The sequence below is a fragment of the Rhinopithecus roxellana genome, chromosome 18 (assembly GCF_007565055.1).
Source record: "Rhinopithecus roxellana isolate Shanxi Qingling chromosome 18, ASM756505v1, whole genome shotgun sequence".
NCBI lineage: Eukaryota > Metazoa > Chordata > Mammalia > Primates > Cercopithecidae > Rhinopithecus > Rhinopithecus roxellana.
Genome location: NC_044566.1, coordinates 62,922,927 through 62,947,015, shown reverse-complemented (window position 1 = coordinate 62,947,015; position 24,089 = coordinate 62,922,927). Strand labels below are relative to the sequence as shown.

The following is a 24,089-nucleotide window of genomic DNA, read 5'->3' as shown; positions in this document are numbered from 1 at the left end:
TGCCTGTCCCTGTGGGGCCCCGCTCTGAGGTGCCCCAGCTTTCAAGGAAGGGTGTTCAGGCTCCTCCCTCATGCAGCGCAGTGTGCGGAGAGAGCAGGGTTTTGGCTTCCTCAGCCGCTCTTCGGTGCGGGCTGAGCCATATCAGTAAGACCCAGGCCCAAACCCTTGCCCGCTCAACTAGGCTCCTCAGCATTCACCCGTGGTGTGTTACCCTTGCACACATAACTCGTGCATATGCACACACTCACATGCACTCACACAGGCACTGCATGCTCGCTCACACACACTTGCGTACTCCCACTCATGCACACTCACTCATACACTTATGCACACATACACTCATACAATCCTCACACCTATTCATATGCCCTCATATTTGCACACTCGTGCACGCTTATCCTATGTACATGCTTCTCACATGTACATTCTCATACATATGCTCTTGCACACATGCACGAATGGACACACAGCCATTGCCCCCATAACTAAGCCCCTAGTGCAGGCATTTTGTTCTCACCTCAGAGGCACATAGGAAAGGCTGTGCTGGGGGCAGCAGTCTCCCTTTGCTCCGGAAGCTGCAAAGGTGCCCTTGTCTGCAGAGCAAGTGCAGACTTTATCCAACAGAGGTGATTTTTCTGGACCTCAGTCTGTCCAGCTTTAAAATGCATATGTACTTATTCCTGTCAGTTCCTCAAACGTGCTGTCATTCTTCAAAAATGCAACAAAACAAGCAACTTAGATTCATTTTTTCACCCACCAGTCTTTATCAGCAAACATTAACTGAGCATCTGTTATGTGCCTGGCACCAGCTGGATGCTGGGGATTCAGCATGCAGACAGAGCCTTGGCCTCTGTCCTCCGGAGCTCCCAGTCTAGCAGGCAGACACAGACCGCTAGAACAGCATTTCCATCAGGGGAGGACGGCTGCTGTCGTGGAGGCACAAGCCTAGGGCGGGGAGGCCAGGAGAAGGCACCCCCAGCTTCCTGGCAGGCTCAGGAAGGGCTGCGGCTTGTCGCTGCTTTCGTGCTGTTGTCATTGTCAATTGCCAGCTCCGCGGCTGTCTCTCCTTTCGGAGCCTCCTGGCAGCACACCCACTCCAGCTCTCCACTTCCCTCCTTTCAGTCGCTGGCCTTTGCTCTGTCCAGTGGACAGCCAGTGCCTCCCCTGACCAGGCAGAGGGCCTGTGAGATGATGGGTGTTGGCCAGAGAGGCTTTGGGAACAGATGTGTCACTGGGCTAAATGGAAATCATGACTCCACCAGAGTTCTTGGTCACTGGGTCGCCCTGGTCCCTGTTCTCCCTGAGGGCATCATGGCCTCCTCCCTTTGTCCTGCACCCATTGTCGTGACCTCAGGTTCAGTGTCCACTAGCATGATTGCTACTTGTTTTGTCACTGTGCCCACGCAGACAACTGTCGGAGGAAAATGCCAACCTCCAGGAATATGTTGAGAAGGAAACCCAGGAGAAGAAGAGATTGAGCCGAACCAACGAAGAGCTGCTTTGGAAGCTCCAAACTGGGGACCCGACCAGCCCGATTAAACTCTCGCCCACATCTCCCGTTTACCGCGGCTCCTCCTCGGGGCCCTCCTCTCCCGCCAGAGTCAGCACGACACCCAGATGACGCCACTACGCGGCCTGCGGGAGCTCCGGCTTCTCGTCCTCCAGTCTCCACCCCAAGGGAGCACCGACCCGGTGCCGCCGGAGCTGGCCCTGTGCGCATGCTCAGTAGCTGCGAATGCATCCTAGGCGCGTCCTCCTCTGATCCCCGTGTAAGACTGTCCCGGTGTCAGCACTTCGGAACGTGTAAATGGTAAAGTCTGATGTGCAAACGTTTTACCATAGTTAGAGCCAAAAGAAAGACACTTGCAATTGTTCTTGAGCAATGAACTTTCACTGCAGAATTTCAGGTTAGTTACAAAAAGCTCAGTTTTCAATATACATTGAATAATCATTGTGTACTGCACCGATATGTGTGTATATTTAGATATACGTATATACACATGCTGCGGTTCTGAATTTCATTTTTTATAATATGAAGTGCTGACATATTTTAGTGAAGGTCAGCAGTTTTCTAACTTGTGCCTAAGAATTATTGGGAAATGAAAATGCATTTCTATCTAGCCTCCCAGGAATATTTCTACCCAAAATAGAAAAAGGAAAAAAAAATAAAAAAGATACAAGAGAAGAAGCGCCTTTCAACTCACCACCAAGTGGTACTCTCTTTAACACGAACACCAGCTATTTGTGAACGGTAACTGCCTTTGGAACCATCAGCTTCTTAGTCAACATGATGCGAGATCACTATTATTCCATTTGCAAGTTTTAATTATTGAGACTCCTGTCATGAGCGGATAAGGGAGAGCGGTGGGAAACCCTGAGGGGTTTAACAGTTTTGCAGATGTTTCTCATGACAGTGACTCATCTCTAACAGTCTTGTAAACACAGTTTTGCTTTTTTCCTAAATGGCATCTCAGACTCGGTCATTAAGCTATTGTTGCACCCTCCGGAAAACATGTTGCACCCTCCGGAAAACATGTTGCACCCTCCGGAAAACCTTTGAGTGAGAGTGAGGATGACCTTGGAGATGACCGCGCCCATTCGCGCTCCATCCTCATGAAGGAAATTGCTGCTGGGGTCTGTATTTTGACCAGGCACAGAGGGGGAACGTCACTCCAGCTTTCCATGTGGTTCACTCTGATGCGATGCTGTAAATGATCAACTCGTTGAAATAGGACCCTCAGGCCCCCGTTTCATAGCAGCCCCCACTTCAGTTTGGTTCTACAACTCAACCCCTTCAGTGCACACTGAGATGGCTCAGGGGTTCTGGCAGGGGCTTCCAGAAAAAAAAAAAAACACCATTTCTGTCCCCGGGGGACCAGTTCTGAGCTGTGCTAGATCATCACACGACCACCCAGAAACCCACTTCCACTTCCTGCTGGATGATCAGGCAACGCTGCTGCTGACCGTGCGCCCATCTTAGACCCAGAAGGTTCTCCCAAACAGAGGAGCTCAGTGAAACAGCCAGCCAGGGGGCGCCAGCTCCTGGACTGGCATCTGTCTCTAAAATGGTAGAATTAGGATATGAACAGTACTCATGTAGTGGTGTGGAAGATTAGGAGCATGATACACAAAAGGAAGAAGTAGTTTTAACAGATATGGTGATGATGATGATGCTCTTGTTTCCTGTATGCGACAAAGACCCTGTACTTTCTCCCTGAGACCCCCCCAAAATTGTCCTGAGCACAGGCCTGTCTTTTAGTGTGCCCAAGGGGAGAAGAACCATGAGGGGATCCTGCAGGGGCCAGAGCCATGGAGCGGGGAAGAAACAGCCAGCGGACAGAGTCGGCTTGCCCAGGGCACGCCTACTCAGCACACGTGTGGCCAACATGAAGGCAGACATGGTCCCTGGCCCTAGCATGAGTCCAAGCTGGGCTTCCGGGCCTCGGGTACATCTCCAGCAAACCTCCAAGGGTCTTGCTTCTTCTGGGGACGTACACAGTAAATCCACATGGAAGTGCCACCATTTATCTTTGCTTTAGTGGCTCTGCATGATACTGTGATATTGAGTTGGGCATTCCATTAGAGTAGATCATGCCACATTGACTAAGTACACAATCATTTATTCTTGTAGCAGGCACAACCTGCAAACACACATTCGGTTACAGCCTAGCTGCCCGAATTAGGAACCGCTTACATAGCCGCACCTGCTAAACGCAGTTACACAGCAATACCGACTTCCGTGTGATGCTAGAACGTGGTACAGTGTGTTAGGCTGCTGTGGTCGGAGTTGTAGCATTGTTAGCACTAAGTAATTCCTCATTAGGTGGACTTTGGTGAGAGCTTTACCCTAACCCACCCTGACCTTGGGTGCTTGAGCTAATTTCCACATGGCTTTGTGTTTTCTTTTTTTTTTTTTTCTTTTGTTACGGACACCCATTGTGTATGGCTCCTCATCTGAGCCATCACTGCTCCAGAAACACATGGGGCAGCAGCTGCTGTGCCTCCTCCTCGATTCTTCCACCCCCCACACCATCAGAATTCAGATTTCTCTCCACGTGGTGTCTGCCTCTGTCCCCTTCCAGGCTGGAGCGACGTTTCCATGTTCGGATGCTGCAGCCTCTGCACCTGCCTCAGACAGACCCACCAGATACCACCTGTCTCTTCGTGGTATTTGGGGGATGCATGGGCGGCCTGCCCCCCACCCCCGCCCCTGCCCGTCACATGCTGGGACAAGGTTCTGGCTGGATGTCAGAACGGATGGGAGTGGGGGTAGCCCTGGCAGTGATTGGTTGAATGAATGGGGTCACAACATCCCTTTTCCTGCCCCTACAGTTTGTGTTGCATATTTGTGTTTAACTCTAAAGCCTATTGAAATAAACTTGAGGGACTTTCTGTCATATCTACTTGATTTAACTGGAGTCCCGTCCCTCTCAGGCTGGGGATCCCAGGCAGGGAGGCAAGGTGTGGGGTGGCGTTTGCAGGCTGGACCCCTTTTCTGTGTGTGCTGGGATTGGGTGATTGTCCATGCGAGAAGTTCAGAGACCCCCCCTCTCCACTGACTCAGCAGGTCCCAGGTCCCTGTGCCCACCCTTCCAGCCTGGAGGCTTGAGCAGCCCCTCCCCTGGACGTGGGAGCTCAGTGCCTCTGCTCTGCAAGGCTGGGGTGCGCTGGAGTTGGCTGGAAAGAACACAAAAGGTCCTTCATTCATTTCGACCTGAAAGTGCTTGCTCCCTCCATCCCGACGGCCTTCAGTTTGGGCTGCAGCCGGTTTAGACAGCTGGACCTCAGAGTGTCCCACAGGTAGGTGCCTGGCACAGGTCACAAGGGAGAGAGCTGGGTTCACAGGTTCCCTGTGGTGGTTTTGCAGGGTGTGTGGGAGTGGCAGCTATCTTAGGGAGATCAGCGAGTCCCTCCTGAACAGGTACTGAACGGCAGACCCTTTGTAGACGACACACAATTCACTTTGGGACCTCACAGGGAACATGCCAGGGCCGCCTCTGGGTTATCCAGGCCTCCCAGGGTATCGGTGGCAATCTAGTTATTAATAACCTACCTGGCCACGTGTCCTAACCCGTTTGTTTCTTCTGGGGTGTCTTGAGCACCCTTCACTTTCCTAATGACCCCCTCCCCTTGTCCTTACCCACCTTATGCGGTAAACAAGGCAGGTGGCAGCACCTCCACATAACAAAGGAGCAGATGGGTGGCAGCCACCCACATGAGCAGGAGGTGAGATTAGAGCCAGCTTTCCACTGTCCGTGGAGAATGGTGGCCCCATCCATGGCTAATTTGCAGTAGGCAGAAGAGACTCTGGAAGTCAACTCACTCACTGACCTCCTCCGTGCCAAGGAGCCTTGAGAGCTTGGCTCTCCCTGCGTGGGAGACTTGTATCCCCCTAGCAAGAAAAGAGTTATGGAGTTAAGCACGGGTGGAAACCAAATGGTTGGACAGCTTTCCACCTGCGACTGGAGTTGAAGGATGGTCTCAAAGCCATTGCTGCACCAGTGTGTACGCTTCGGGCAATGACTGGGATTGCACCGTCACCTCGTCCATGACCACCAAGCGGTGAGGATCCTGCCCACGTGAGTCTGTCAAATGCTTAAATACACACACACACACACACACACACACACACCCACCCCAAAATCCCAAAGGCTGGTAAGGCATTCTGGTGGTTAAGACAGAGCATGTCAATTCACTTAAATTTGCTAAATACGTTTTTGTGAGCCAGTCTGCATCTCAAACTTCTTGCCCCAAACCTCATAAAATAAAACCAAGACAGCATCTGGTGTTTCTGATGGCCAGGTGTGGGTCACTCTCACTGCAGCGTAATGCAGGCCAATCTTCCTCGCTCACTAAGTCGGGAAGTTTCTTCCAGTGCCGGCGCCAGGCAGGGTCAGGATGCCCTGCAGCTCTGAGCTCAGGTGGCCCTGTCCCTTGAATGTGTACAGACCTCCTGGGTGCCCATGCCTTCTCCCTGTAAGGCACTCATACCACAGACACGAAGAGAGCCCCTGCCACACAGCTGTTGGCTCTGCTGTTGGCATGACTGCACCGCCAAATTCACGTGGCAGGCACTGGGCTTCGTCCCTCCTCCTGCACTGTGAGAACAGCGGTTCTGAATTGGCTGGCACTCAGGTGCATTGTTTTAAGGTGTAGAATTTAAAAGCATCCATGGCAAAGTCCCACCCAGCACAGCTTTTTCTTCCCCACTGTCCCAAATCCACTGGGATTAAGTGCTTGGCCACACCAAGAGCTGAAAAGCTGTTCTCCTCATCTGCAAACATATTGCCTGTTTCATTCCTGAAGACTTCTCCTCGCATTGTGTTTTCTAAATGGCTGTATTTATGGCTGAGTGGACAGGGTTCATTTGGTAAAACTGGTGTTCCCTTTGAACAGGGGTTGATGGGATTGATTCTCTGTAGTTGGTTCCAGCCCTCCCCGCTGCAGCCTCAGACCCTGCCCAGGTCTGTGTGGTGTAAGGGCTGGGCTGAAAGCTTGGTTGGAAGCCAGGATAGCACCCCAGGCCACGGCTCCACAGGCTTCCTTGTTGCTGCGAATGCCGTTTGGGGGCAGCTTTTGAATGACCAGAGGTGCTTCATAACCAAACTGTGCAATGGAAAACTTTCTCCAGGTGGTGCCCCTCAAGCCTCCGGCCTGGCATCGCCCCACGGGGCCTTGAGGAGCCACCGGTCAGAGTTTTCGAAGAAACTGCTGAAAGACTTGGCATGGCCTTTTCAAGCTGCCTGTGTGGCACCAAGCAGTAGCCACTAGGTGGCAGTGTGGCGCTGCAGGAACTAGGGTCCACCTTGCACTTGGCTCAAAGTCATCCTTAGGGACCAGAGGTCGCCTTTCTACAGGACACATACAAAAATCCAGGAATAAGGCATGTCCCGTGCTTATTTCCCAATTCTGGAATCTATCAGGCTCTCTGGGCTGCTTTGCGAAGCTAGCCCCTTTTGTGAATCAGATTCTGCATCAGAAGAACCACCTGCAGCAATTACACTGGGCCAGAGACCACGCCCACCCTGGGTCCCAGGGGCACGCTGCACAGTCTTGCTTCCCCACCGCGCAAGCTCTGTGGTCTGGCTTTCTGTGTGGCCAAGGAACATGAAATGTGCATGATGCTCTCAGGTGCAGATGCTCATCACACATTCCAGATCACAGGCACTCTGGGGCCGGGAGAGCAGCTCACCTGCTCTCCCCTCTGCACAGCTCCCTGGGTATCTGCTTTCAGCACCATCCATCAGCTGACAAAACTCAAAGGTCAAACCTTATCTTCCGGGCAGCGGATCTTCTGGTGGAGCCGCTGTGAATCCCTGCCTTTTACTGTCTGGGAATTAAGGCCCGCTTGACTACATTTGCCTCCAATGCAAAAAAAAAAAAAAAAAAAAAAGGATCCTTTCTCAAGGGAATTGAGGGAGTGAGATAGTAACCATTACCAGGACAGCTACACTCCCCCACAGCCCCTCTGCCCTGCATACACTCTGCTCCCTCTAACAGGATGGTGTGTGTGCACAGGCCAGCACAGGCTGGGGTGGCAGTGGGCAAGGGCGTTTTGTTGCCGGAGACCAAGTCTTTCAGCAAATGCCTGACAACTGACAGCCTGAGCTGCTTTACCCCAACAGCTTGGTTGGAAGGAAGACATCTGTGGCCCCAAAGCCAAATATGCAGACAGTATCAGAGCATCCAAAATGGGGGCTCAAGGGATTCTCTGGTTGAGGCTTAAATTGTTGGAATAAGGATTTTCCCCAAATGGCTACAGGAAAGAGAAGATGGGACTAAAGTCATGGGCTGTGGGGAAGCAGAGCAGGATCTGGACCCACGCCTGGGTCCCAGCAGAGACCCGCCAGGATTCTTGAGATCACGCCGTGCACATGGAAGCCACAGAATTTATTAGAATTTGCGGAAGCGTGAGATAATGTACCACAAAATAGTTTGATTTTTACAACATAAAAGAAGTTGTCAATGTACACAGGGTTGTTAGCAAAAAGGGGAGGCAGGGCAGTTTCACATTTTTTGAAAAGTGGTGGACGACAACTACACTTGTCCTTAAAGTAAAATAAAAGCAGGAGAGACCCAGCAGAGACCAACCTGATTTGCAGTTAGCATCGGAATCTAAATCTAGTATCACAACTTTAAGAAACTCTAAGAAAACTATTAGAAAAATAGAACATCAAACAAGCAAAAAAATATACAAATGTACATAATAAAAAACACACAACTCTTAATAATGGCTCCATGTTCAGTAGAAGAAAACATTTACCGGAGAAACCACAGCTATTCAGGTTTGATAATAAACCAACCCTCATTGGTATCATTACCCTTAGTGCTCCTTAAATTCGTTGAAGCTGAAAGGCACAACTGAAGCAGGAAACTTATCTTAAATATATATTATAACTTCTCAAATGGGAAAATAAGTCCCAAACGTAATAGTTTGTCATCAAGAAACACAAAACCATTTGCCTTGTTAATAAATTAACAGTCTGAATGCATCTTTCCATCCCTGCTTCCTGACCCTGCTGGACACACTAATAAATACCCTGAGAAAATCTTCTCTTTAAGCTTGGCCAAGGCACTCCATCTCCTGTGGGGTTTTCAGCTGGCACTCAGCACATTTGTAGAATGACCCAGGAGGGCTCCATGGTAACTGTGCCCCGAGACTCCAGGCCCAGCCGGGTCCCGATGGCAAGAGCATTGTGGCTCAGGGATGCACTGGCACAGAAAGGCTGGACTCGAGGAATCGAGGGGTGAAGATGGAGTCGGCTGGCATTTTTTGCCTTAAAAATCCATTAGGAGTCATAAGCGTGATGACACATGGAGTGTAGCTTCGCGCACCACTGGATCAACAGGAATCAATTTCATGACTCAAAGTCCACAGGAGCCTGGCAGAATGTACATCTCCCTCTCCCTTAAGAGTCTTATATACAATCTTATGACGATGGCAAACAGATATATCTTAAATTACACATAACGATTATACGTAACATATATCCAGATCCGTCTGCAGGCGAACTCTGCATCAGTTCCACATATGAGCCTCGCACCCCCGCCACCCAGCAACTTCCCCGTCCTCGGAACTGTCAGGAGACCACCAGCGCACAGACACGAACATGCCTCTCACGCACCCCAGGGCACAGCTGTGCTGGGGTTGGGCACAAAGGCCCCGCACTCCCTGTCTTCATGGTGTGGGTTCTTGGGTGCCAACAGAACTGTCAGCTTTTATTAAGAAGGAAAGGTCTGCGTAAAAATGGGACGTGTGAATCAGAAGAGGGGCCGTGGCACAGAGCCAGGCGGGCTTGCTTTAGCAGTGAGTGCTGCGTCATGCAGTGCCCAGGACCTTGCCTATAAGCCTGGGTGAGGCCCCTGTGGGGCATGTCCATGTGCCCCCCACCAGGACTCATTGCTCTGTCTCCAGTCTCCACCATGGGTTGCGCTGGAGGCCACACCACGTGGGACTGCAAACACCAGCCAGTTCACAATGCCTGCTCGCGGCAGGGGCACGGCAGGGAGGAGCTGGCATCATCAGATTTCCACCCGTCTGGACAAAGGTGGGCAGGCCATGCACCCTTCCAGCTGCACACATGGATGTGCTGACGGTGCAGGAGGGAGCGCGTCAGGGCCTTGGTAACTGGGATAGGTGGAGAAGCCCACTGACCCCACCGTCCTGCGGTCACCCCTGGCTTCGTATCGGCTCTTGGCCACTGTGCTAGAGTCAGCACAAGGGACCAGTAGCTGGTTGCCTGAGAGAGATGAAAGAAGTTGCAGTGGGGAGAGAGTTTTTGCTACTGCAAAAACCAGAAGTAGGGGGAGATCTCAGCAATTCTGACAACAGTATACATTTAGCGACCTTTCTGAGACAGCCTGGGGAAAATGCATCTATCACTCTGTCCTCCTCATTTGGAAAAATAAATCCGCTGCACAAAGCCTTGGCCAAGGGGGTGTGAGCAGGGATGGTAAGTAGAGGGGGGGGGGTGGCATGCAGAGGCCTGGTCTCCTCCAGACGCTGCTCCTCCCCACTGCAGAGCTGCCCTCCTATAAGCCGGCTCCTGAGCCAGCCACCAAGGCCCCTGCTGCCTCCCTGGAGACCCTCTTCATCCCCCTCTTCAGCAGAGGTCCTGAGGCAGGGGCCTGGGGATCCGCTGGGTTTGCTGCTTCATGAATTTGGGCCTTCAGAGGTCATGAACATATGCAGGGCAGTCACAGGGGTTGTGGGAGACAGGAAGGGATGTTTACCCATCACAAATGGGTCTTCCCAATGAGGGTATTTATTTGTGGCTGGTGTACAGCTAAAAGTAGACACAATACTCCCTTGGTGGGTGTGCCTCTAGTAATGTGTAAGTTCTATGTAGGAAAATCCTGGCCAGCAGAACTAAGAATATTCTTGTTTGGGCAAGGGAACTAAGAGATGTGAAACTATCAATATTTTCGCTTGTATTTTTATTTCAGGGAAAGAAATGAGGGATGTGATAAGAAAAAAGTCTATTAAAATTGTGAGGCTTACTGCAGACACCATTGCTTAAATTACTCCCCTTGCACACAGCAGAGAAAACCCCTGGCAACTGCACAAAAAACTACTCATAAAAGCACGGTGACCAGTGAACTATGATGCAAGGCACCTCCACGTGTCCTTTCCTAACCAGGAAGCCCGTCCTCTAAGGAGGGGGTGCGGGGGGTCCCATCCCTGCCGAGCCTAGGCGAGCTTCCGCATCGAGCTTTAAGGCCTCTGCGTGAGGAAGGCCACAGACTCCCAGCTGTCAGCGAGCCCTCACGGTGAGACTCGGAGCAGGGGAGACACACCTCCAACATCTACAGAATGATTCATGGCGCCCACTGAAATGTCAAATGTCACCTCTAAATAGTCTATTGGGTGCTGTCTTCACAGAAACTTCAGCCAGAAAGAAAAACCAGAGAAAAAGAAGAAGAAAAAAAAGCAATTCTCTCCGACCACTTCACTTTTCTTGGAGACTGTCTATCCCTCGAGTTCTCTTTGCTTATGTAGAAAATAACAGAAAAAAAAAAAATCAAGCAAATAACTACCAGGTCCTAAGACAAGAGACAACCAAAACCCCAACAAAATAAGTTAGTATTTATCAAAATATGTTACAGCACCAATCTACATATATGTCAATGCCTCTCTTTGGAAATCGGAGCTTTGGGCTCTTGATGCTCCCTCGGGAACATTCGAAATGACATCAGAATAAAGCTCCCAGCAAGGTGAGCAGGCCTGATATGGAGGCCCAGCCCATGGCTGCCCACCTGCCCTCCACTGGCGTGTTCACAAATTCTTGCACTTTTCTCCGAGAATCTTCTGGGGGCACAGGGAGGGCACAAGTGCCCTCCATTTATCAGGCTTCTACCAGATTTGTGTCAAAGGCCAGACTAGGAAGAAATGGACAGGAAACTTAAGTTTTGAAAGCAACATTTCCATTCCCCTGGCGTCCAAAATGCCTGCCTCCCTTTCCCTCCCCCATCAGCATGGGCCTTCTGTCTCCTCTCCTGAAGCAGACTCAACGGAACGCTCCACCCACGTTCAGGTTTCCTCTGGCTTCCATCGACAAGGACTGTGCGTGAAATGGTGTTGGCCACAGGCCCCGACCCGGGCAAGACAGGCCGGGGTGGAGTGCAGTGTAGCTATGGGGGTAGGGAGGATGCTCGGGTCTGTCCCTCTCGTGGAGGCATGGGGTACGAAGCATCCAGATGACGGATACACAAAAGGGACAGCAATATGCCTGGAAATCATCTCCCCTACAAACCACACATCTCAGCAATACACCAGCCACAGGGGTGATGACGTGACCATTTCCATGTTAATGTTATGCCCTAACTTAATCTGGGGGAGTGAGTCACAATTTCATGGACTGCGGATTGATTTCAATTTCATCATGTCACAGAGAGGCCAGACAGCTCATGTCAGGGCCAGAAACGCATGACCCCAACATGCCCTAAACCCAGACTGAGCTGCCACCAGCCTTGAGAACTTTACAAGAGCCACCAGACTGGCTCCAAAGCATGGGAGGGCAAGACTGAGTGAACGGTGGCGACTCACAGGAAACATGCTTCTAACTCGGCTGTCGTGAGGCCAGTCCTGCAGATACAGTCTCATGTTCCAGTTACTCAGGACACAGCCAGTCAGAGAAGACGGCAGGAGCAGCAAGAACTGGCCCAGGCCTGGAGGCCATGAGCTGAAGAAGGTCCCTGGTTTACATACGTGTGCACACACATGCGTAAGCAGAGTAGGCCCTAATGGGAGCGATCCCTTCTTCCTCATTTGAGAGGAACCAGCTGCCCTCAGCCCCGCTGACCAGCCAGTCACGGTGTCAGAGCAAAGCCCTGAGAAGCTGAGGGGCAGGCGAGGTCCAGCCCTAATGATCCATCTGAACGCAACGGGAGGACAACAGGCCTGATTTTCCTTTTTAAGCACACTACTGTCGTTTGGCTCTGAGGGTGGGGAGCTGCTGGGGACACACTGTTTTGTGGTACTCATCTGGCTTGATTGCTGTGTGTCTGGGGCTGAGCGGGAAGATGGCTGCAAAAGTTTGGAGTATGCACAATTTCAATCCCAGAACAGTCCCTGGGGAGGAAGGCCTGGTTCCCAAGATAAGGAGACAAGGTGACCTCCGTTCTGCCTGAGGCTGTGGCAGATCCGGGCTGAGCTGATAGGGGAGGAACTGCTTTGTTCAGAGAAGTGAGGAGACACAGTGGCCAGCTGCAGCCTAGTGGCCCCAGCCAAGCAGCTGTCTGGAGGTGACCAGGACCTGGAGAGCCGGCTGCAGAGCCGAGGGTGGGCTGGGGCTGCAGTTCAAGTAATTGCACCGTCAGCTGCAGTGAGGGTGTGGATGCAGGTGGTTTCTGTTGCACTGGTGGGGAGGGTGGGGTGCCTCCCGGTCCTCTGGGGGCGTCCCTCGGAGCTGCTGCCACTTCCGGGGGGCGGGGCTGTGCGTCACTTGCACTGGTCCAAGTTGCCGTCAGGAGTCCTTGCTTGGTCAGCATCCAGGGACGCCTCCTCGCTGTGCCACAGGCCGTAGCCAAAGTAGATGATGAAGCCTGCGGGCCGACAGCAGAGACGGGCATGAACAGAACGCTGGCTGCACCACCGCAGGGAGGGCTGGGAGCCCAGGGCAGCCCCGCAGCAAACCCTCTCAGGCAGCCTGGCCCTGCCTGGCGCGAGCCCACAGCCAGCAGCCCTGTGACCTTTCCACATCTGGAGCAGCTGCCACACGAAGGCCACTGCGACATCTGGCAAAGCCCAACATTCCTCTGGACGGCCTCATGCTGCAGCATTTCCTGAGCAGACAGAGCAGCTGGGCCAGGGCCACCGGAAGCCATCGGGTCCTTCAGCTTAACCCCCTGATGCCCCCTGAGGCCACGAGAGTATCGGGAATGTGCACTATGGAGATGGGGTTTCCTGCAGGCGCTGGAGGTCTCCAGGCTCTCAGCCTGGACAGTCCCACTGCCCGTTTCCTCCACGTAACTGACCATCAGACTGCAGGAGACACCGAGCCCCGGGAACAGACTTCACACAGGAGTCCACAGTCTGTTCCTGTGCCCAGGACTCCGGGGTGGGTCCAGGACCTATGCTTCTAACCACCTGCCCAGGGAATGTGTCCAGATGGCCCCAGGTAATTGGGGCCACCTTGTGTGGTTGACACAGGAAAGAGGCCTCAAAGCAAGGACTCAGCCACCCAGAGCCCAGGAAAGGAGCTCAGGCTCCCAAACACAGGGACTTTGACAGGGATGCTGGGAAGAGGCACCCTCTGCCTTCACCAGGCCTTGAGGAACTGGCCAGTGGGCTGTGAGCAGTTTTTTCTCAGAAAGGCTCTAGGAGACATCTGTCTAACTAGATATGGGCTGGACTTTGCAGAGAATGAGGACGCACCCTGGTGCCAGCAGACAACAGGCCTCAATGTACTTGCTGGAGGAAGAGCACCCCGCGAGGGCCCTGGGAGATAAGGCAGCAGCCACCTGCCCCAGCATGCACACTCGGGGCTGTGAGGCTGTCGGGACATGGTCCTGAGGGGCAACGGCCAGGGCTGCTCTCCTGGCCATCAGCACTATGACTCAGATGCTGAAGGAAGGAAATGAGTCCCTCCCCTCCAGCCCCTGGGGCGAGACGTCCAGAGGGTGGGACTCAGCTGGCCCTACAGGCTGCACCCACCCCTGGTGACCTATCTCATGTGGGAGCCCCCTATCCCAGTGGCATGTCCCATAGGCTCCAAAACACTCTCCTTCTACAGAGACGATGCCATCAGAGAGCCCATGACACCCACCCCTGCCTGGGCCTAGTGCCCATGCCAATCTGGTGCTGGGCAGGCCAGGGGGCCGGGAGGCACACACCAGACTTTCCTGTCCGGGGTGAAAATAACTGGTACCTTATCTGCACCAGACTCATCACTTTGTTCCTGTTAATATCAAGGTCTTGCCCAATGGAATAAATAGTTTGGGCAAGAGGCAATGAAAACAAAAAGTATCTAACAGGGAGGAGAGGACTCACAGCCCACCAGGAATTCAGCATCATCTTCGAGAAAGCTGCTGACTGCATGTGCGTCATTCTGTTATGAAATCGGAAACAAGGGAGGCTCCCGAGAGACGCTGGCGGCAGCATCACATACCTATCAGCATCCACACGGCAAACCGGACCCAGGTGCCCTGGTCCAGCTGCATCATGAGATAGACGTTCACGAAGATGCTCAGGACGGGGAGCACTGGCAGGAAGGGAACCTGCAGAGACAGGAGGCGGTGTCAGTCCACGGCGGTGGCGCTGGTTCCAGCAGTTCAGTAAAACTGTCTAGCAAAAGGCAGCACACCTGAGAGTGACAGGGACTGTCGGGCGAGCATGGGGAAGAGAGAGGGAGTGCCCACCCCCACCCCCAACCCCCAACACACACCCTGCACCCACACACACACACCCACACCCACGGGTAAATCTTAGTAGGTGGGGATTTGGTTCTAATTTTTCTCTGCTGCAATTCTCCTGCTAAAGAAAGGACTAGAAGACAGACCTCCACGTTACCCCGCAGGTCAACAACCTTTTTTATTATTTCTGTAATCTAAAAATGCAGAAGCCTTGCCCATTGCTAAGGCTTGGAAAACTCATGCGATCAACCTGAGCAGACATTTACGAGAAGCGTCCCACCACCCCGGAGGGCTGCTCCACGGGGTCTGCTGTTCTATATAAACTTAGGAAGTGTCCCACCACCCCGGAGGGCTGCTCCACGGGGTCTGCTGTTCTATATAAACTTAGGAAGCGTCCCACCACCCCGGAGGGCTGCTCCACGGGGTCTGCTGTTCTATGTAAACTTAGGAAGCGTCCCACCACCCCGGAGGGCTGCTCCACCGGGTCTGCTGTTATATATAAACTTAGGGGCAACTGGCTTCATCAGCAGCACCCTTGATACTCTCTGGGGAAGAGGCGGCACATTTCATAAAACACTGATCATAAGGAACGCTTGTTTTCCAGACAATTCAGAAATGGATGCCGAATCTCCAGGTGCTGGCGAGGTCTCCCTTGGCCTGTGTCATGCAGGAAGGTGTCAGCCTGCCCTTGACTACTCAGGGAAATGCCCAGAGGAGGAGGGCTGCTGCCTCCTTCCAGGGTCTGGTCCTCTCTGTGCCTTCAGTGCCCCTGCCCCATATTACCTGGAGCTGGCTGACAAAAGCCTTCCTCAGGAGCACCCAGGCCCGGCTGAGCCCACACAAGGCTGGCCCGGCAGCAGGAGGTGTGCGCTAGGGTTCCTTCCCTAGGCCGAGCTGCTCACCTTAAATGAGAGCTTGGTCTTGCTCTCAGGCTGCCTCCAGATGACACCCGTGACCACGGCACAGAGGAGGGCAGAGCCTGCGAGCATAAAGACTGCCCACAGCGCCCCTCTGGTGAGAGCCTCCCTTCCAAGCACCGTCACAATGCAGAAGGTGATGATGAGAACAGCTAAGGGGGAAGGAAAAGACAGAGTGAGCTGCAACTCAACCATTTCTCAATTTCCCACAGGCATCCGCTGCTCTCCCCTAAACTTGTGGCGAGAGAGGCTCCCTTTCCGAAGGCGTCAACTTCAGTTAGCACAGAGCAGCTATGTCCAGGAGCAAGACAGATGCTCATCTGCTCCGGCACCTTCCCCCAACTCCAGCTCCACTGCCTAGAAACCATGCAGTGCCAACAAGCAAGGCCCCAGGGAAGGGCTAGCTCTTACCTATGAGGCTGGTTGAAATGTTCACAATTAGCCCAGAGATTTTGGAAGGCTCCGTGTTTTTGGGCGAGAGTATGGTTTTCAAAGAGAACATCTCTGCTTCTGGTAAAAAGCCCAGCTGGGAATCATTGCTGCTTGCCAACTCATTTTGGTCTGCTTGATCTAACTCGTCAGAAGTACTGGCCATCTGGTATACCAGGTTAGGTTGCTCTGGCTGATACCTGGAAAGAAAGGTATTGTGTGACTACCATCATCCGCTTCAAGCAAAAGGACATGCACCAACTCAAGTTCTCAATAAGCCTCCAAAGTTAGCTGCCCGGGACACAAGGTATAAAATGGGAAGGATCTAGTCAGATGCTGCATTGTAGACAGACGAGGAGAGACCGGGAACACCACCTCCCACTGTTGCTTCTGGGGAACATCCCCCCATGGTCTCTGCTTCGGGGTGACAGGACCTCCACCATGAGCAGCCCAGAGGAATACCCTGAGAGGATCTCTCTTGCTCTGAGAAGTGGCAGTGGCCCTCAGATGCTAAAGATATTAGGCCACTTCCCACAAAATTACTGCTGTAGGGAACAAAAAGGAAGGAGAGAAATAGAAAGCAGTAACGCCAGGATCCTATTTGGCACAGAGAGCCAGAGAAATGTGGCTGCAGGCTGATGGATTTGAGAAATTCTGTTTGCGTGCCTTAATTGGATCAATTTATTTTAAAACTCCAAGTACCTCAGAGTAAATAATTCTGTGTGGCTGGTCGGAGGGCCGAGCCTGCAGCACGATTTCCAAGACATGAGCTACCTGCTAGTGGAGCATCCGTTCTGAATGAGGGGTCTTATCTTCCCACCCAAAATGAACAGAGTGCAAATCTTTTCCACCAGCTTTGAAAAACAGAGTGCTGTATGAATTATTTTGCATATGATCAATTCTAAGAGGGAGTATAAAGATATTAACCATTTTTGTACGGATTCGCTTGTGCAGCACCACTCAGTCAATTAAAAAAGTGGGGGACCTCAGAGAATCTTCTAGCGTTGGGCCCCCCGGGGAAGAATAAAGGGTCCCCAATAGTCTTAGCTGATTCTACAGAGCTTCTGCTAAGTCTCAGCCTGGGCTTTATGTGCATCGGCTGCTGAGCACCTTGGAGATGCAATCAATGGCCTGGCAGGTGGGAATCCCTGAAAAGAAATGAGGAGGCTCTTGAGGGCAGACCAATGCTGAGTGTCTCCATGAGCACAGGTTCTCAGGATGGAAGCTGCCCAGGGATGCGCTTTGGGGAGTGGGCACTGGGGCAGGTGAGAACACCAAGGCACCAAGCCCAGGCCCAGAGCAGCTTTACTGCGACTGCGAGAGGCTTGCCTGGCCCCAACCAGGCCACAACAAGCCAACTGCACAGTGTCCCTGAACATCAACCTAGGGCACCCCATGCCATGTAATGGGATTCATTCCTCCAGCCACAGTGCAACAAAGCTGCAGAAGCATTATGCTGACCTGGGTTTCACAGGCCTTGGGTTTCCCTAACTCCTACCAGGGCAGCCCTCCATCCTCTCTGTCCCAAGAATCTGAACCAAGTTGGAATCAGTCTTCAAAAATTCTGATCCCAGGATCCTGGCCTAATACTTGGGCCGAGAATCTATTTCCATCCACCCAACATCTAGCCATAAAAATGAGGGCACATGATAGAGGGGGGTGAGGGGCCACCCAACTCTTGCCAAGGACGTCCTCCTAGCTGGGCTCTCAACCCAGGTCCTCCCCTCTCCTTGGCAGCTCCCATTGGAGCCATCACCAACCTAAAAGTTTCATTCATCACATAAACCATAGCGGAACTGTGAAAAGGCTACCAGGTACATCTGCATTTCTGTCATGAAACCCCAAAAAGCCATACATACCGTAAGACCAACACACAGGCAGCCACCAACGAGTAAGCCAGGAGAGTGCCAATGGACATGAGGTCCACCAAGTCCTTCAGGTCAAAGAGGAAGGCCATCACAGCTGGGAAGAGACAGACACCAGGATCTGTGGATGGCCGTCTGCATGCACGGACAACCAGGACCACCACCACCTGCCATCCAGGGCAGCGAAGGGGGCTGCTTTTTCTCCCACCCTCTTCCTGGCCTTCCCATAGAAACACATAGATTAAATCACAGACACAGTCCTCAATAGACAGTAATAATCATTAACATTTGTATAGAGAATACCTTCGCTCTGGTGATTTTAATGGCAACTTTGTAAGCCATCATTGTATTACAGATGTTAACATTCACACAGCTTAGGAGACTTATCTAAGATCACACAGCTCATAAGCATAGGTATAAGGATGTGAACTAGGTTCTTATGACGCTGAGTCCTGTGTGTCTTCCTCGAGACCATGCTGATTCACAGACTCATGTGCATCCATCCATCATCCATCCCATCGATCCATCCATTCTCCATCAATCCATCTATCCACCCATCTTTCATTCATCCACTCACCATCCATCAATCCATCTCATCCATCTGCCCATCTTCCATCCATCTCATCCATCTATCTATCCATCCATCCATTCATCCATCCGATCCACCCATCCATCCATTCAGCATCTATCCATCTACCCATCTTCCATCCATCCAGCTCTGGTGAGAATGTGCCCATCACTGGGTTCTAGGTACTCACTACTGAACAGGGCAGACCACAGTCTCCAGCCTTCCGAGTGTACCCCACCAAGACACAGGCATCAGTGGGCAACAGTGCTGGGTGATAAAGAAGGGCAGGTCTGGTGCTCTGGGGGGACTCACACGGGGTCCTAACCCAGGCAGGCGAGCAGGAAAGCAGAGTTCTTCACTTGTGAAGTCACTCACATGGAAGAAATCTCAAGAGCTGTTCTCAAACAACATAGTATCAGCCCCTTCACCGTGTCCCTTGCCTTTAAAATGAATTAAAACCTGCACCCTCATTTGAACATCTTTTGTGAGTTTTGGGAGAGGATGCATGTCTACTCATGTGGGTGTGTATGTCAAGTACTCATTAAAAAACAACTTGGCTAGATCTGCTTTGGGATATTTTCAAAACACATGCAATCAACACAAGCTAAAATATCAACACAAAACCATTATTTTTCCACAAATATCTCTCAAGCCCCTCTAGATCACTGCAACTAAAACAAATTTAAATGGAGAATAAAAGAAAATTAAAGAGCGATGAGGGAGGGCCTTTTGAATCATCAGAACAGCACCCAACAGCATGCCACAGATGTCAATGTTCCTACTCATGGGAAACTCGAGACTAATTTCTTCCATGGGAGGTGATTTTAGAAAATCAAATACTTATTTGCCACTCCCACCAAATGAAAAGGGTAAATCCTGGATTTTGTGAATGGCACGTACTTTACAGTCACTTCAAAGAGCATGGTTTGATCTCCCTCTATCAGCAGGGGAAGGAAATTGAGGCCAGTCTTTAACATGATCAAATTCCGGGTAAGGCCTGAGAAAACAATGACTGTTTCCAAATCCTTAATCCTGTAAATATACTGGTCACATTCTGATGTATAGTGCCTCTCAATCTGACCACTGTGGTCACTCTCAAGAACATAGAATCACGTAAAAAAAAGTTTCATAATTTAAAAATAGGTTTGTTTTATTACATAATATTAATCTAAAAAACTAAGCACAGTTTGCTAAAGGCATAAATGCTAATAAAACTTAGTGAATAATTCATTCATTTAAGAAGGTCAAGGGCCTTACCAATGGCTGTTTGACAAGTTGCTGTGTTAGAAACTGTGACTGATATCACATGCCCCAATTTGCCAAAAAGACCCACTGCTCTGCTCAGACCCTGGAAGGAGCTTGGCTACTTTGGCATGAAAACAATCCTGGAACCACAAGGCCGCTCCACCGTCCTGGGTGTACATCCTCACTTCACCTCCCTGGGCCTCCACTTCTACATCTGTACAGTGGGCTGGCATCTGCCTTTCGGGGCTATGAAATGCAACCGCAAAAGAAGGAAACATAAAACCACAGGTACAGTGTGCACGTGAGCTTCCTTTTGGGTTCTCCTTTCCATCATCTACGGCCCTGAAACACCCACATGGCTCAGATTAGTCATCCATCAAAATGATCCTCTCAGCGATGCTGCTCATCTGACAAGATGAAGCTCCCCTGGGTCTGCTGTTACATATAAACTTAGCAGCAAGTGGCTTCATCAGCAGCACCCTTGATACTCTCTGGGGAAGAGGCAGCACATTTCATAAAACACTGATCATAAGGGACACTTATTTTCCAGAGAATTCAGAAATGGATGCCGAATTTCCAGGTGCTGGCGAGGTCTCCCTTGGCCTGTGTCATGCAGGAAGGTGTCAGCCTACCCTTGACTACTCAGGGAAATGTCCAGAAATGGGGGAAAAGGGTGTTGGGGGAATACTGTGTGTTCTAAGCTCTGCCCAATGAGATGAAAACCAGAGTGCAAACTGTTCGAAAATTCTCTCCCATCCTCTGTCAAACTGGCCTCTGCCTTTTGTCAAAATGTCAGTTAACTTTCAATGAACCAGGCTCCAAGTATAAAAACCAGGAGTTAAAAAGACCAGTTGAGATTACTCACAGACCAGAACAAGGCAAGATGCCTCCCTAGGGAGTAATGACTCCATTGTTAAAATATTTACACGTGAAATGAGTTCTAGTACTCACCAGCAATGGCACCTGAGGCTAGTGTGGCGATTACTGGTGTTTTGGTCCTATCGTTGACCTTAGCCAAGAATTTAAATAGCAGTCCATCCTCAGCCATGGCATAGATAACCCGAGGCATGGGAAACATGGAACCTAGAAGACTAGATGGGGAGAGGCAAACCACGTGAGTGAACCTGGCTCATAAGGGATAAAGGAACCACATCCAGCCATGCTCGGTTTACCACGGAGGAGAGGGAGTCTGAGCTCACCAAGAGCTGCCATCCCTCCACAGGGTGAAGCCTGTGGCCAAAAGACTTGGCATTTAATAAATCAACCCCAGAAAGAGCACACACTGTGAGTAAGGGTCAAAGTAAAGAGTAGGGAACATCTATCTAACATACACTAGCATGAGACCCAGTACCGTCTTTACAGATGGAAAACTCTATTTATTCCTGCAATTATTTCTAGTTGAATCAAATGGAAAATACAAGCATCACTGCATTCACGAAGACTTCCCTGTGGTAAATCAATATTCACCAAATAGCTCTGTTTATACAGGCTAAGAGGAAATACATTGGTGAAAACGTTTCTCATTAAAAGGCATTTATTCCCTTCTTCAAAGTAGCTTCTGCATGACAGCCAAACTAAGGGCCAAACTATGGTGTTCAAACAGGGAGCCTGTTCCAGTGGCCAGATTTAGGGACAGGGAGCCAGTCCCTTGCTAAGCAGATGATGCTGAAAAGCCAGCCTCAGGTTCTTCAGGATGAAAATCTCAGTAACACAACTCTTGGGATGATGAATACTGACAAGGGGAAAGCCACATGATCAAGGCTAGGTTGGGTGCTCGGTCTATTTCAAGGGTAAAGAATGCTGGCAGCCGACGTGTGTCTCGCATGGCTGTACCTGGTCTGCTACAGCCTGACCCCTGCTGGTGGTTCCACCCCTAGGAGCAGCCACCACAGAAAGGCCTCTCACCTGGCAGAAAGAGCGCAGAGGGAGCCCACGGCCACTGCGTACTTGGCGCCTTCCCAGCCCACATGCTTAAAGGCATCGGGCAGGGGGCTGTTATTGTCCAGGCAGAAGTAGGGCATCATGAGCGTGAGGGCGGCCGACACCCCGAAGTAGGCAATGAAGCAGATCAGGAGGGACGCCACGATGCCCACAGGGATGGCCTTCTGTGGGTTCTTCACCTCTTCACCTGGAAGCACCAAGGGGTTAGCAGAGGAGGGCACAGAGCAAGAGGCAGCGCATCTGCCCACATGACACCCAAGGCCTCTCAGTGCCAGGGAACCCATGCAACACTATGAGAAAACTCCCCGCAGCGCTTGGCCCTGTGGGCACTGGGGCCTCCTGTGCTCCCGGGAGCAGAGGGGTGGTACTCAGGAAGACACATCAGACAGCCCACGGCCCTGAAACGGCATTCTCGGCCTGAATGTGGTGGTGCAGCCAAGGAAGGGATTTGTTTCCTTTGGCAGAGAAAATCTGGCCTATTCAGTCCACCAGGATGACAATGTTGTGAATGGCCTCACTCCTCCCGGAAGATGCTCAGATAAGAAGTCAGGCCACAGACACGCAGCTATGATCCCATTCTAACAGCGGAAACTTAGCCTCATTCAAGATGCAGCTTCCATCAGGTGTTGACACTTGGGGATGTGATGATGGTTTGCGGGTGGGAGGGGTTGGCAGGAAAGTACAAATCTACACGTCGCTCATGTGTGAAAGAGTGGCGACTGGACCGTGCCAGCAAGGAGGGAAATGACAAGCCGTGGGCAGCATTGGCTTGTCTGCCCGGGATGCAGGAGGACCCGGGACCGCAGGGGGCTGGCGGGCGTACCTGTGGTGGCAATGCAGTCAAAGCCCACGAAGGCATAGAAGCAAGTCGCTGCCCCCGACAGGACACCAGAGAACCCGAAAGGCATGAATCCACCAACACCGGGCTTCCCTTCTTTTGTGTCACTAGAAAAAAGAGCCACAAACAAATGTCACGTCACTCGCTGCACAGTCTGGCGTAAGGAGCTGTGCTCATCTCCGGATACGAGCGGAACCTGGCAGCCCTCCCTGTTACTGCTGCCAGGCCCTGGGCTTCAGACGCCAAATCCAGCCACGGCATGCTGACTCCGTGGGCACAGGCCTCCCTGCTGTTCGTGGCCCAGGCTCACAAGGCTGCAGAGTATCGCCCTTTCCAGAAGCATCTTCTAAACAATGACTAGGGTAGGGAGACGTGGGGACTATGAGGCAGGGGTTCAACAGGAAATGGAGGAGAAACCAGCCACGCGGCCGGTCCCACACCCTTCTCCCCAGGGCCCTCGGAGGAAGGATGCAGAACTGCCAGCCAGTCCTACCCCGGGTCCCATATTCACCAGTAACTCAATCTCAAAACAAATAATTCCAGAGAAGCTAAGGCTAAACTAAAAGCCTCTGTCAGCAAAGACATTCCTTAAGTGCCTGTATGCACAAGGTGGAGTCCAGGATGGCGCAGCTTTTGCCAGGTGTGTGGGTCCCAGGCACAGCTGGGCTCTGGTCCACGGGAGGGTCTCAGCACATCTTTGCTACACTGATGAATGCAAAGGCAAAATAAGCACAGTTTACAAACCCAGGAGTCCAGAAGAAGCAGGCTGCTTAAACATTCAGAAAACAGTCCCATAAATCTGACACCTGTTCTGAGACACGGTGCCCAGGTTCCGTGTGGCGCTATGGCCCCTCCCCGGGCCCCGTCGGGGGTCCTTCAAGTCCCTGTTCTGCGATGTACAAAGCCCTGGCCTGTCTGATTCCCCGACATGCTGCGTTCTAGGGGTGCACCACGCAGTCAGTGCAGGTGGCTTCCCTGGCCACCATCGCCTGGTCAGAAGGCACATAGCCCCTGCTGGTCACCAAGTAACCCTAAGCTTTCTGCATCCGGCCCTCTGCTGCCACCCAAAAAGCAATTGCACTCCTTGTGGTTCAAGAGGGGCACCCCCTACTCCCACACCTTTGCCAGTCGCAGGGCCGCAGGCTTTCTGTCCTGTGCCAGGGTCCCACTGGCTGGCCTGGAGCCCTAGAGGATGCTCACCACCCACCTGTCACCCCCACTCAACCATACTGACAGCCACCCAGCTGCACAGGACAACTTGCCCTAAACCTCATCAGCATGAAGAGAGGAACCATATAGGATGCTCCCAATCCTATAAACACTGACGTTCCTCAGGTTGGCTGGGCAGCCCATTTGGTGAACTTTGCTTTCAGTGGGATTTACTGACTGGCTGATAGACAGACAGACAGGATGGACCCAACTCTCTAATAGGG

The 24,089-nt window shown here is 51.8% G+C and overlaps 2 protein-coding genes and 1 pseudogene across 5 annotated transcripts in view; 1 reads left to right on the top strand and 2 right to left on the bottom strand.

Annotated features, from left to right (window-relative positions):
• The window catches only part of MTUS2 (microtubule associated scaffold protein 2), a 454,130-nt gene extending 449,731 nt beyond the window's left edge, over nt 1-4,399 (top strand). For all 3 annotated transcript variants that reach the window (XM_030922344.1, XM_030922345.1, XM_010367090.2), the window contains one exon: nt 1,408-4,399. In XM_030922344.1, the coding sequence (XP_030778204.1) occupies nt 1,408-1,621 (214 nt within the window). In that variant the 3' untranslated portion in view covers nt 1,622-4,399. The remainder of the gene's footprint in view (nt 1-1,407) is intronic.
• A 3,476-nt stretch (nt 4,400-7,875) lies between these two features.
• On the bottom strand, nt 7,876-10,157 carry LOC115894567 (annotated as a pseudogene). Its single transcript, XR_004054694.1, has one exon. The product of XR_004054694.1 is annotated as an uncharacterized LOC115894567 (transcript).
• SLC7A1 (solute carrier family 7 member 1) overlaps nt 7,876-24,089 on the bottom strand; it is an 87,110-nt gene continuing 70,896 nt past the window's right edge. Inside the window, exons 6-13 of the mRNA XM_010367089.2 lie at nt 22,642-22,763; nt 21,783-22,005; nt 20,829-20,968; nt 18,059-18,161; nt 16,182-16,399; nt 15,756-15,922; nt 14,610-14,718; nt 7,876-13,044 (exon numbers count right to left, since the gene is read on the bottom strand). Of these exons, the coding sequence (XP_010365391.1) occupies nt 12,941-13,044; nt 14,610-14,718; nt 15,756-15,922; nt 16,182-16,399; nt 18,059-18,161; nt 20,829-20,968; nt 21,783-22,005; nt 22,642-22,763 (1,186 nt within the window). The 3' untranslated portion in view covers nt 7,876-12,940. The remainder of the gene's footprint in view (nt 13,045-14,609; nt 14,719-15,755; nt 15,923-16,181; nt 16,400-18,058; nt 18,162-20,828; nt 20,969-21,782; nt 22,006-22,641; nt 22,764-24,089) is intronic.